This window comes from Anas acuta, chromosome Z (assembly GCF_963932015.1).
Source record: "Anas acuta chromosome Z, bAnaAcu1.1, whole genome shotgun sequence".
Classification (NCBI taxonomy): domain Eukaryota; kingdom Metazoa; phylum Chordata; class Aves; order Anseriformes; family Anatidae; genus Anas; species Anas acuta.
The window spans coordinates 67,800,883-67,814,498 of record NC_089017.1 but is presented as its reverse complement, the minus strand read 5'-3'; the positions used below and the strand labels follow the sequence as shown (position 1 = coordinate 67,814,498).

General features: G+C 40.2%; 1 protein-coding gene across 2 annotated transcripts in view; it reads left to right on the top strand.

The window, feature by feature from the left end:
* The window catches only part of SUSD1 (sushi domain containing 1), a 45,882-nt gene that overhangs the window by 9,299 nt on the left and 22,967 nt on the right, over positions 1–13,616 (top strand). For both annotated transcript variants that reach the window (XM_068666804.1, XM_068666805.1), the window contains exons 7-10: positions 695–874; positions 9,442–9,536; positions 11,620–11,809; positions 12,784–12,878. In XM_068666804.1, the coding sequence (XP_068522905.1) occupies positions 695–874; positions 9,442–9,536; positions 11,620–11,809; positions 12,784–12,878 (560 nt within the window). The remainder of the gene's footprint in view (positions 1–694; positions 875–9,441; positions 9,537–11,619; positions 11,810–12,783; positions 12,879–13,616) is intronic.

Sequence of the window (13,616 nt, the reverse complement as noted above, 5' to 3'; positions counted from 1 at the left end):
GGATTTTAGGTTCCTTATTATTTAGAAAGGGAATTTTAACCCCAAATAATATTTTTCTATTGATTTGATATATATATTTTTTTTTATTCTTATAGTTCCCTGAAACAGTCAAGTAAATGAAGTAATTTTGAAGCAGGTTACCATATCTTTCTAGTTACCTCTCCAGAGGTCTCAACAAGCCAGATTTTCCCCCAGAAGAACTATTTCTGCTTGTCTGTAGCAGCCTCTTTTTTTTTTTTTTTTTTTTTCTCTCTCAAAGCTCGAGTTAAATCCACTGGCAAGGGGATGTAAGCCTCTTGATGCTGTTCTTCCATGTCTCTCCTTGGACCATGTACCATTTTTCAGGTCTATTGTTACTAATGATTGGAAAAATTAAGAAACAAATAATGTGGTGGAGTGTTGTGGGAAGGTGGCTCCATTTCTAAAAATTTGCTTAGAGATCCTTGTTCTCCATTTCAAAAAGAGGATGATGCTTTATTTTACTGTTAATCTTGAAGGATAAATGGTCCACCTTTTTATAAATTTTCAAGTCATGAAATGCCAGGTTTTGAAACACTGACCTGACTGCTAGAAGTCATTAGGAAGTGAAAAAATGTGGTGTTTTCTGGGACTATCCACATCTCCTTAAATTCTTTGACAGGCCATCCTTGTTTCCATTTTCGGGTTTTGTTATAAAGTTTTTTTTCTGTTCCAGAAATAGACTGTGGCAGACCTTTGCTGATTCCACACACGGAAATGATCTGGGATAACTCTACCAGTCTGTGGAGCAGAGTGTACTATCAGTGTAAAGAAGGATATTATTTCGATGGAGACAGGAATTTTTCAAAATGCACAATGGACCAAGAGTGGGAGAATATTACTTACGTATGCAAAGGTAAGTATTACGGTAGGTAATTTTTGTAGGAATGTGCTATTTAAATAGGTTTTAATTCCTGTTCTGAAGGTAGGGTAGATGAAAGGCAAGAAATGCCTTTTTAATCTGCAGTGTAGAGAACATGATAGTGCTTTCAGACAGAAAAGGCAAGGAAGAGAATGGTAACCATACAGCGATTTCTAGGGGATGTCATGGTTAGAGCTTGCTGTATCTGCCTTGCTTTTTATTTCAAACAGAAAAGGACTAATGCAAATGGAGTTTGATTCCTGCACTGAGAACACCATCCTCTGAAGGACAGGGGAACATCGTCGGTCGAGGAGGTGGCATTTAACAATATTCTCTTCTGGGCCTGATAACACTAGTTGTGCTCAACCTAATAGTAGGGGCAGTGAACTTGAAAACTCCTTTCTTTCCTTCTCTCCTGATACACAGAGTAAAATTTGTTTGGAGCTTGTCTGGGGACCTTTCCAGCCTAGATCTCTGGCTTCTAAGAAGTTCAGTCCAGGAGGATTGTCCTACAAAAGAACAAATCCTGAGAAGGGAGATCTGTAAGGGAGGTTCTGTCATGCTGTGGGCTTGAAAACAGGTTGTAATGACATTTTAATAATAGCTAGGAATTAGCAGATGTTTTGGGCTGTGGCCGCTGTGCTCCTCAGTATTGTTTTGTGTGAAAGAGCTATCCTGATGACCATCCATCTCTCGATTTTAAGTAGCATTGCTGTCTTCTGCAGGTGATAATGCTCCCATGGTTTTGTAGCAGCCATATGTTTTCCAGAGGGGCTGGAAGTGTCCCTTTGACCGCTTTGTCTGCTGCCACCTCACAGACCAAACCTGTACACAGAGCGTGGCCTCTCTTGCCTCACTTGATGCCTTGGGTACTCACTGCAAATGTAAACCATGCAACATCACTTAAAATGAGCACACAGACAAACAGGTCTCTCACTTCTTATCGTGCCCTAATAAAAATGGAATTGCTGATGTTAGAAGTCACGATTCATATTTTATTTGCGTTGCTCTTCTTCCTGAACGCACTGAGCACTGCAAAGCTTTGAAGGGCCTGAACCTGCAGACTGCACGTGCAGGTTTACTCTGGATTTCGGCAGGGGGGTTGTGAGAGGCCAAAGGGTGGACTCCAGCTCTAGCTGTTGGATCAGACAGCAAAAAACGGTCATAGCTATGGACAAGTAGAATGGAAATGCTTTAAAATAAAATAACTTAACTAATCCAGACATATTTGAAAAAAATCATAAATAAGAAATTAGTACAAAAATTAATACAAAAGTCTCCAACTTCTTAAACTACTATCTTTTTAACACATTAGCAGTAACAAGTGTCTTCCAAATGAGATAAAATTGCTGTTTTCCTCTGTAGAGTAGGAATGCATGGTTTCACTTATTCTTGTAGCAGAAAATTCCTTGGTAAATCTGGGAATTTTTTTATAGAGTGAAAATAATATGCTCTTGTGAAAATAATGATTCTGTTTGTGTAACAGAAGGGCTTTGGCTATAATGCATGAGAGCATGCAGCAGTGGAGTAAAAGATAGTCTAAAACAAGCAGCTTCATTTTCACCTCATGACTTTCAGAGAAGAAATTGTCAAACCTGAGCTTTCTTGGTAGTATTATTTCTATGACTTGCAGAGGTTGCTCTGGGTATGTGCAGAAAATGTTACACAAGGTAACATTCGATTTACAGTTGCATTTTTTGTAAAAGGGAAATGTATAAAATGAAACCTTCCCACTCTGTTCTTCCTTGTTAGGTAGATTGATCTTAGCTGTGGGAAGGCTTGAAAAAAAAAGGTCATTCGTGCCTTGGTCATGCAACTGGGATGCTTACTCCTAAATATTCACTTGCAAATGCAGTGTATGTTGTTAACAAGTCTGTAAGGGTATCTGTTTGAGAAAGCAGGGAGAGGAAACAGGGTTATTTGACATGCAAGTGTAAAAGGAGTTGTTTCTGTCTTTTAGTGAGCTTTGATGCAAATGTTTGACCACATATGTTGCGTTAGTTGCTCCTCATTATTCTGATCCCAGAAAACTCCTTCTCTCTGTCTGTTTTCTGTGGAGGTTGTTAATATTCAGTGCTATGTTTAGCAACTGTTGGTGTGGGTAGTGACGAGATAGTGCCTAAGAAAGGAAAACAGTTTACCCAATTTCATTATTTTTATCCAAAGAAAAGAAGACACAGGTGTGCCTTAAAGAATAGCTTCTCAGTATTTAAATATGTTTCCAGTAACCCTATTCACTATATTTTTAGAAATGTATTGACTAAAACTTCTTGGATATGTTAAGTGAAATACCGTCCTTGCACTAGAAGCAACTGCTGTACATGGGTGGGAAAAATACATGGGTATGTAAAAAGAGTGGATTGGCCTGTGTGGGAAGGTGATGCACATTACTGCTGAAGTATTCAAACCTCCCACAGTACGAGAGAGCTTCTGGTAGTCATAAGGGAAATGTGGCCTCTGTGTCACTGTGATGCTAAGTCTGACAGCACAGGTTTCTCACTGATCAGCTATAAGCTGCCTTCCAAAGCAGTGATAAGCAGTAAGGGCTGACAGCAGTTTGTAGGATTCTGATGCACAGAGGATGAGATGATTCAGTCCCAAGATGTGATCCAGGAACTCAAATAGGAGCCTCCCCTGTTCTCTAGGCAAGTACACGCTGCATCTGATCCTGACCTTGGAACTTCTTCAGTCTCTTAACTGTATGTGCATGCTCTTTTTCACAGTGCTTTTTACTCAATGCAATACTGACCGTCTCTCTTTCACTGAAGGTTAATTTTCTGTTTCATTTCTCTGTATTGTGGCTCTCCATCTACAAACAGAGTTTAGCTGCATGTCTTCACCTCTGGTAATCGTGTTGAGATAATAACGTGGAACTTGAATATTACGATAATAATGAATATCTTAAAAGCATCAAGGGAATAAGTGTTGTTTTTGAGCCAAGTCCTATTAAATGTGTGTTGTATACCAAGGGTGAAAATCCTAAGGGATGGTGGATACTTGCTACATACATACAGATTTCTTATAAATGCTTCTTCTGACTTCTGAAGGCTTAGAAGGAGGAGCAGTTTGATGAATCAGTTCAGAGAAGAGACAAGAGATTGTCCATACTGTGCACTTTAAAATGTTGCAAAAGAGGAAATGAATGCTTTTATACTGTGAAAAATATTGAAAGAAATCAAAAGCAAAATCTGAATCTGGAATAAACGGGGCAGGACCATCTTTTCAGGTGTAACTTAACTGCAGACCCAAAACAAAGATAATTTCCATGCAACTGAGAGGGTCTACTTACTCTCTTTTTTAATCAGAGATGTTTTTCATTTGCTTACAGTTTCCCTCTTTCTCCTGTGTTTTGTCCTTAATCTCAATGGCTATTTTCCCCTCTAGCTAGATGTCAGGTTTTACGTTTTCAGTTGTACAATGTAGGGATGATACAGAAAAATAGCTGGGATGTTTCTGTGGTGGCAGTAATTTCCATGCATCAGTGAATGGGTTAATGATCGCTGTCCTACTAATTTCTGTTTCCAGCCATGTGTAAATAATTCATGTCAACAGTTGCAAGCTTAATAGAAAAGGTGTCACTCACGTCTGTGGGCATTGATTCAAAACCCAGGAGGAATAAGGACCCCATCAAACAATTGGGATAACCGTAGTCATCAGTGAAAAGGACCTGATTGGCCTGAGTTGTTGTAAAGGGCTAATTTGATATGTTAAATCCAGATATGTGGTAATCTGATAATTTTTTTAATTGCCTGGAAAAAGCACATGTGGAATCCATGTTTTTTAGTAGGTGCTGCTTCTTACAACAAAGCGATGGAACCCCAATGATGTTAAAAAAATAATAAAAATTAAAAAAAAAAAGTAGCTTTTTGCTCAGTAGGGCTATTTAGTCTTTTTGTTTGTTTGAAATCAAATTAACCAAATTAACTATTTCTCAGTTTGTGATGGTAAATAGCAGTCCTCAGAACCTCTTTCACCTAGGGAGTAAATTGTGTGCATTTCTAGTTCCAGTCCAGGTAATCCCATCTAATCTGTCACTGTTGACTGATACAGTTTTCCTTTACACATGCTTACAGTTGTATCTCTTTACATTTTTGTCAATCTGGTTCAATTACTGTACTCCTAATTGTCTCCTGGTAACATTTTTAGGTGAAGGAAGTAGTAAATCATCTGTCTGCTTCTTCCCAAATGATTGTCCCTGCCTGCAGCTTTGATGTTTTGTTTCTTTTTTTTTTTTTTTTTTTTTTTGTGAGTTTCCTCTGTGTAAACATAGGAGCAGAAGGTGGAAATGTGCTGAAGTTTTCAATGTTAAATAAACTGGAAGCAAGTGTGTTATCAAAAATGACAGAATATCTTAAAAAAAACTATGCTGTCCTAAAATGTACAAACACTGAAGATACCTCTTTGTAAAATAAATTGTAAAAATGCCTGCAAAAGGTACCGTGCAAGATTTAATTTGCCTGTTTGCCATGGAACAGGTGCCTTGAAACAGTCTGGGTGGAAGTTCCCTTTGAAATACACTTGCAGACATTTCATTTCTGTGTCTGAACATATGTGTACTGCATGTTAGTAGCAGATGGCATTTGCAGCATTATTCACAGCTTTTACAGGATTGAAAACACAAAACATACAAAAAAAGACAACATTTTTTTTTCTTTCCTCTAAATTGTGTGTATGTGCAAGGACGGGTGGGAAAAGCTCTGCACATGAATTCGCCTGTGTGGATGTTCTTTTAGCTACTTGCAAAAGATGAGATGACAGATGAGAGCTGGTTCTTTGTGCTTTCTGTTAAATAGCATTTTTCCATGCAAGTTCAGGAATACTTCACTGGTAAAACATATCTCAAGCTCAGGTCAAGGGCAGTCAAGTGCTCTTCCAGCTGAGGACTAATGAATGAATGGTGTATGTGAAAGAATCACAGAATTGCAGGGGTTGGAAGGGACCTGGAGAGATCATGGGGTCCAACCCTCCTGCCAAAGCAGGTTCCTCAGAGCAGGCTGCCCAGGTAGGCGTCCAGACGGGCCTTGAATATCTCCAGAGAAGGAGACCCCACAGCCTCCCTAGGCAGCCTGTCCCAGTGCTCCGTCAGCCTCACCATGAAGAAGTTCTTTCGCATGTTGGTGTGGGACTTCCTGGGCTCCATCTTGTGGCCATTGCCCCTTGTCCTGTCCCCACAAACCACTGAGAAGAGGTTGGCCAAATCCCTCTGTCCCCCACACCTTAGGTAGTTATACACATTGAGGAGATCCCCTCTCAGTCTTCTTTTCTCCAGGCTGAACAGACCCAGGTCTCTCAGCCTTTCCTCGCAGGGAAGATGCTCCAGGCCCCGTATCATCTTTGTGGCCCTCCGCTGGACTCTTTCCAGAAAGAAGTTGTGCTTCTAGTGACTGGACATACAGTCATCCGAGTGTTGATTTTTATTCTGATTCAGCATATAATAGTCCTGAGTACTGGCACCTGAACTTGCAAAGGCTGAAGATGGAGGTTGTACCATGCAGCACAGGGCAAGGGCAGGACGGCACCACAGTGCAGGTGATTATGCACTGGCTGTAATTGATCTGAGCATTTTTCCGTGCACTCAAGCACAGAAAGAGGCCCTTCCTCCTAGCAGGGCTTTTAGGAATGGAGCAAAGAAGACATTAATCTTTTTTTCTTCTTAGAGTTAGTTTCTCTTGTCTTCTAGCATGATTCCTCCCCCTCTAGTGCTCACTGCGCTGACGATTCACTTCGTTGCTTGCTTTCTGTTTTCCCACTTGTGTTCTGCTTACCAGCACCTGCCTTTCCTGGAAGCTGACAGCCAGGTGTTATTTGCGTCTCAGCTCTCTCCCAAATTTGTCTTTCAGTGTCTCATCCAGGGTCTTTTCCCACACTGCTGCTCTGATCCCCATCCGTTTGCACGCTGCTTTTAGGACCCTTTCCCTTGGGATGGGATGAGGGTTGTGAAGGTAACCTGAAGGTCAGTTGAGCAACAGTGGCATCCAGCGGCCTTCTTGGTTAATCGCAAGTTGAAATTTCTTAGTGCTGAATGAAGCACGGCAAAACTGAGGCTCTTCGTTCTCCCATCTCACTTTTGAGTCTGAGTGAAAGACATGGATTAAAATGGGATGTGCTGAGGACAAGGATGCCATTGCCTGCTAAGATATCTCACAGAGTTTACGCATATATAGTGCTTCCCTCTCTAGGTGAGAGAATATTTTTTTATAATTACCTTGGTGCTGTTACTAAATACTGTGTTTATTTTAAAGTTTAATCAAGCCATTGTTGTCTATCTGACAATCCAACCTAAGAGTGTGTGATCAGAGTAAAGGAGGAGGATCGGTCTCTTCAGAAGGCCCAGGGCTTCTTTGTGCTGGGCTTTCTGTGCATGTTACAGCGTTCCTTGTTCTCTCACTCCTACCCTCTCAGAGCATGAACTTTTTGGGAAAAGTCTGCCGTCTGTGCTGGGGATGTGTGGTAAATGTATGGTGGCTTTCTCCTTGGGAAAGTGCAGAAAGCAAGGCAGAACAGAGAGATGTCATTACAGAACAAACGCTAATGACTCTGTTATCTCCCTTCCAAGAAGGCCATTATATAAGGTTTGTTTATGCCTGAATACCTAGCAAAGTCACTTTTCTGTTCTTCAGCTCTTTAATTTTTTATTTTTACAGAATATTTTATAAACTTGTGAATTAAATGCTTGATTTTCTTGCTGAGTGATCTCAGAGATTAAATATTTTTTTAAGTTGTTTTGCATTTTAATTCAAATTTAATGTATATGTAAATATTTTCCATCGGGCTGCTCTCTAACTGTTGCCATCCAGTCCTTTAATGAAAGTGTGTCTGATTTAAAGAATACAATAACTGAACATATTCTTTTGTTCTGTGTTGATACAACAGTCTTAATACTGTGGAGCTTCTAGTCATCGCTGTGAAACAAATGATAGGAGTAAGCATTTAAATGCAATGAATCACACAGCCAACTGCAAGGGAAATTGTTTGAGATGGCATGCAGATCCTTTTTTTGTTGTTGTTCTGCAGAAGAGGGACGTTTATGAAAACACAATTATGAAGTGGTAATGAAGTGTACTTATGGAGGACGGGGGCCCAGAGCTGTGTCTGCCTTTACTCCAGAGCATTACATCAACTTCTGTGTGAATGTCTCCAAAGTATCAGCCCAGGCTGTTACATAAATTCCCTTCATATTTTCAGTGGCTAGTAAGGGCTTTTTAGTTTAGAATCTGTATGAGCTAGGATTTGTATGACCTTGGCCATGCGGTGAATGTGATCAGAAAATACAGCAGCAGGACAAAGAAATGGTGTATCTGAAGGACAGCAAAGGCAAGGAGAGGAGCAAATACCTTTGCTGTCAATCTAAATTGTGACCAGGAGCTCCGCTCTTAGCTATGAGAGGATATTTGATTATCTTGTCATGTGAAGGCAACTGCTCCGTGTCTGATGACAGCAGTGAGAGAGCTGCCTAAAAAAAGAATGGATGAGTAGATCTTTCTGGCCGTGTTCTTTCTCTGAGACACAAACCAAATCTCAAGTAGTTTGTAAATTAACACAGGTGTGTCGAGGATTCTGTTGCTGGTTATTACAACTGTAGTCACTGCATGCTTAGTTCTGTGGGTTTCATTCCTTTAATCTAATGTCTGGTGTGAAAAGTTTTCATGTAGCTATGTCATTTAATTTTATTTATTATAAGACAAGAAAAAATGTAGACAGCTTTTTAAAACAGAAGCCCAAACAATGAACTAAAATGTTCATTCAGCTAAAACAAACAAACAAACAAACAAACAAAAACCTCTTTTCTAGTCTAGTGCAGGTTTCCTAAAATGCTTTAATGCAGGTTATTGTATTCAGAGGAGTGATTTGCTTTGTTTTGTTTTCAGTTGGCTTATTGGTAGTCTCTTTTTCTTATGGACAGATCTTTCAAAAACAGTTTGCGTTTTTGTCTGCAGTTTAACATGACTTCTAATCCATGAAATTCAACAGTCTACAAAGTCTTGTTCATGTGTGAGTGGCTTGTTCTTAAAAAGGCAGACTGTTGCATCTCACGGGGTCAAGATGCTGGCACTGAAATTCAAGGAGAGCACAGAACAAGTGGCAGCAGTATTGGAACTGGGGCATTGCTTCTTTACCCGTACTTTGATATGCAGAAACGTATCAGAGGTCTGCTGGAGTGAATGAGCTTGTTCCTTTGCTTTCAGGATACTGAAATTCAGTTTTAACATCCTCTTCAAGATCTATAAAGCTGCTAGGATTAAAATTGTTCTACATTAAAATGCAAACCAAGCAAAGTCTTTTGGTTTTGTTTTTCTTGTTACTTCATGTAATGTTGGCTCTGTTTAAGCAGCTTGCAGCCATTAGCTCAGAATATGCGTCTTTGCTTAGCTTTTTATTTTAATTTTAGGAGCTGCAATAGTTAAGGGAAGACTTGCTACAGAACTCCCACCTACTTGGTTTTATTTATCCTTTGTGAAAGGAACAGGGAAAAGGAGTAAATAAACTGTTACTCCAAATATAGTAAAATTTGTGTGAGAAATAATCACTGTGTTTATTCTGTGTTTGTGTTTTGGTCACAGAGGAGGAATTATTCAGTAATTTGTCCATATTCAATGAAACCTGCGTGAAATGGCAAAGAAAAACTGGAAGACGAGGAGTGCAGGAAACTTACACAGTAAGTGGGGCAGCATTTGAGACTGGGAGTAGTTTTGTCCTGGTTAGTTTTGGTGTGAGTCATTAGTGGAAGTCATTTCTGTGGGTTTGGTTTGTATTGTAAGCGTTTGGCTCACTCTTCCAGTGCACCTCCCTGAACCCTAACGGTGACTGGGTTAGGAAAGAAACATCTACTTGTCTGAATGTTACTTGAAAGACTCAAAAGCTGTTGGGAACTGATTCCAACTACTAAAGTATCTAAATATCTCCTTGAAACTACAAGAAGCGTTTCAGCACAAGTTTGTGTTTTAGTGAAATTCCGTCATAGAGTTGGAGGTCACATTGACATAGAAAACATTGCACAACGTGGTCTCTGTCCCTATCCGTGAGTCAAACATTTCAAGTAAACAGCCTATCACTTACAGATACTGGACGTAACTTGTTTTAGAGATGCAGGGTTCATATATAGACTGTGCCTTGCTCAACAGATTCAACCATCCTTATATTTTAACATTTTTAGAACTGTTTTTCTTAGAAGTGGAAAGCAACCTTTATGATTACTATTTTTGTTGTCTGTAAAAGTAAGAATAAAAGTTAAGATACACATTCTTAGAAACAAATAGTTCGGTTATTGTAACCCAAAACAATGCAAGAAGAGTTCCCATGTTTTGGGAATAACAACAGCCCAGAGGCAGATTGTTTTTCTGAGCATGTCCAAATATCATAGATTCATAGACTAGTTTGGGTTGGAAGGGACCTTAAAGCCCATCTAATTCTAACCCCCTGCCACGGGCAGGGACCCCTCCCCCCAGCCTAGGCTGCCCAAAGCCCCATCCAGCTTGGCCTTGAGCACCTCCAGGGATGGGGCATCCACAGCTTCTCTGGTCAGCCTGTGCCAGTGCCTCACCACCCTCTGAGTGAATAATTTCCTGCTTACATCTAATCTAAATCTACCAGTTTTCGGTTTAAAGCCACGACTCCTTGTCCTATCACTACACTGCCTGACAAAGAGCCCTTCCCTGTCTTTCTTGTAGGCCCCCTTTAGGCACTGGAAGGTCTCCTGGGAGCCTTTTCCTCCCCAGGCTGAACATCCCCAGCTCCCTCAGCCCGTCTTCACAGGAGAGGTGCTCCAGCCCCTTGATCATTCATCCTCATGGCGCTCCTCTGGACTCATTCTAATAGGTCCAGGTCCTTCTTGTGCTGAGGCCAAATATGAAAAAAATAAAAAGGGGATTACTTAGGATCTCCAGGGCTGAAAGATTAATACGGAAACTGTGTTCTGAAGTTGGGTGATGATTTTGGAAAACAATCTCTCTTCCTCCTGCTGTGTGATAAACCAATGTGGCTGTAGTTTGAGGGCTTTTACTGAGCAACAGTGAGATGGAAAAGACAAGCTCCAGATTATCTTAACGGTTCAAAACCAATGCTTTTCATTGTACTCAGTGGTAAATGGCAAACTGTGGATCTCTGTTGTAATATGATCCATGTACCTGCGTCTGCCTGAAATCAGTCAAAACTGTGGATGATACATGCACAGATGCACACCGTGAAGTTCAGAACACAGTCTGGACTGGACTGCCCCCAGCTCATCTAGATAAGCTTTGTCTGTCCCTTCACCTCGTACAAATACCAGGTTTCTAAATTCACAGTACTGAGAAGATCAGAGCAGAGCCTGGCTGTTATTGTTGCTTGGCACTCAGTCTTAATGCTGCTCTGTAAAGAAAAAAACAGAAGAAAGAACAGGAAGTGGTGAGCAAATGTAGTGTTCAGCTGTATTGCTGTACACAAGAATATTCCCTTACAGCTTGCTTTGCATGTTGGAGATGTCTTTAGGGTCCATGTTTTAGATCCGTTCTATTTGTTGTAGAAGTAAACAAAACATACTCATTGCTTTAACATCCAGAAGAAATTAACGATCTAATTTACAAAGTAATCTTGTTGCACCAGAACAGTGGGTCACAATCCTATTTTTTCAGTTGAGCTGATATTCTAAAACAGGTGTTACCCGGATTCTCAAGGCTTTATTGAACTAGTGTTCTGAATTTTGGGGAGCTACAAACAATTGCAATATTACTTTTTTTTTTATTTTTTAAATCCTTTAATAGTTTCATATACTTGGCCAAAGATGGGATGAGGAGACATTCCCAGAGGATGTGATATTTAACATCACTACGAGTGAAGATAACCCAAAGGTGTGTTTAGATCTCAACTCTGGCAGTAACTACGTGGTGAATATCACTACCATCTCTTCCACAAACACCAGTGTCTCAGTTACAGTAACAGTTCAAACAAAGGGTAGGTTTTGTTTTGTGTTCGCTGTGCTTGTAGAGCTTGCTGTGGTGCAGAGTTGTTTGGAGCCGTGCAGACCAGATTACAGGCTGTTTCCTAGAGCGTGTCTTTCTTTATGCGCAGTACACAAATGTAGCTGCCACCACCATCCTCTTTTTTCTCAAGAGAGATGCTTTTCCTTCTCTTCACCGTAGTCATTTAATCTATGATCAAACAAAGCTGTGGCCGTAAGTGCCCTTGGCAGACTGCTTCAGGATTTGTCTTTTGACTAAAGCAGGATGCGGTGCCACTGCTGGCTACGTGCCAGAACTTCAGCCCGTGGCACAGTGCTCACTGTTTTCCATTCCTTGCCTCCATAACCAGTTCTGTGGGAGAGGTCGCTGTTCCTGAGCTGTGTGATACTGATCTAAGTGACGCGAGCATTATAGATAATGCTCCTATGTTTAGCACTGATGAGCAGTGCTCTGGCAGGTTTTCAGTAACTGTAGAGAAGGCATGTTCTAACTATAATATTTTGGTCATGGAAATTCAGGGCTTGCCTTCTGACACACTAATTCTAATGAGACAGACCTTGAGAAATAATCGTCTTTGGAATCCACAAAATTTATTATTTTTTTTTTTCCTCAAGAGCTTTTTCCTAAAGGGCATCAGCTGTGACCAATGATTCTGTTATAACTTAATTTTCATCAGAGGGTCTGAACCACTGGATGTTTGTCATTACACCCTCCCTCAATCTGAAACAAATAAGTCCTGTCTCAATTTTCCAAACAGCATGCTTGTTCTTTTCCCAAAAGCCATTTTCTTGGGAAAAAAATATTTGCTTTATTTACTGTATTCATTTTAAAAGATATGAGGTTCTGCCTCCTCCTCAGGATAGAATTAAAATAAAAATCTTCCTTTATTCTCATCTACTCACATTTGATTTGTTGTAGAGGGTGAAGTCTTTGTAATAATTGTTCCCTTTTTTATTATTTCTACAGTAAAGGAAGCTTTCAATAATGTGTTAATTTTTAATGACACCTGCTTGAGATGGTGGAGAAATATAAGGGGAGCTGAAACAGAAGACAGATACTCTGTAAGTGATAATCCATATTTTTGAATGAAAAATTCTTTTACCTTTCTAGAAAGCAACTTTGTATAAATGGTGTATGTGAATAATCTGTAATTTCTGAGGCACTTACTGCCATCAGTCTTCCTCACTCTAATACTCTCATAAAAAGCCAGGGAATAAGCTTCATAGCAGCCTTCAAAAAATAAATATTCTACCATGTTCTTTTGTAGTCTCCTACTTACTCTTTCCCCTATTGTATTGTTACCTGTCTACCTTCCCTATCGGTACTTTTTGCCTCCCCTATCTGTACCTTCTGCTTCGTCACATTCAGGCCCCAGACAAGTCTGTTCCAGTTCCACAGAGTCAGCGCACTCTGCCTTGTGATATGCCTCCAACCTTCCCTTAGCCCAGCAGGTCCTTTCTGTGTGAACTACCTCTGCCTGGACTCTGACCACCTGCTGTTATCTCACATCTCCATGGGCTCAGAGTGCTCAGAGGTTATCTAAAGGCATGGGATCCACTTAAAGGAAAATAATCATGGCTGAAACACATAGAGCAGTTTAGTTTTAATTAATAGAAGAATGATCAGGAAAGGCCTTAAGTTAATAACTTTGTGAGTGTTTTGGATGCCAACAACAAAACAAACACACCAAAAATCCAACTGAAACTAAAAAGTAATGGGTCTGTAAGTTTTCTGTCAGTGCCAGTAGTTTTGGCAGTCTGTATGCAATGATGTGTTTTTCTGCTGTTTCCTCTGATTTA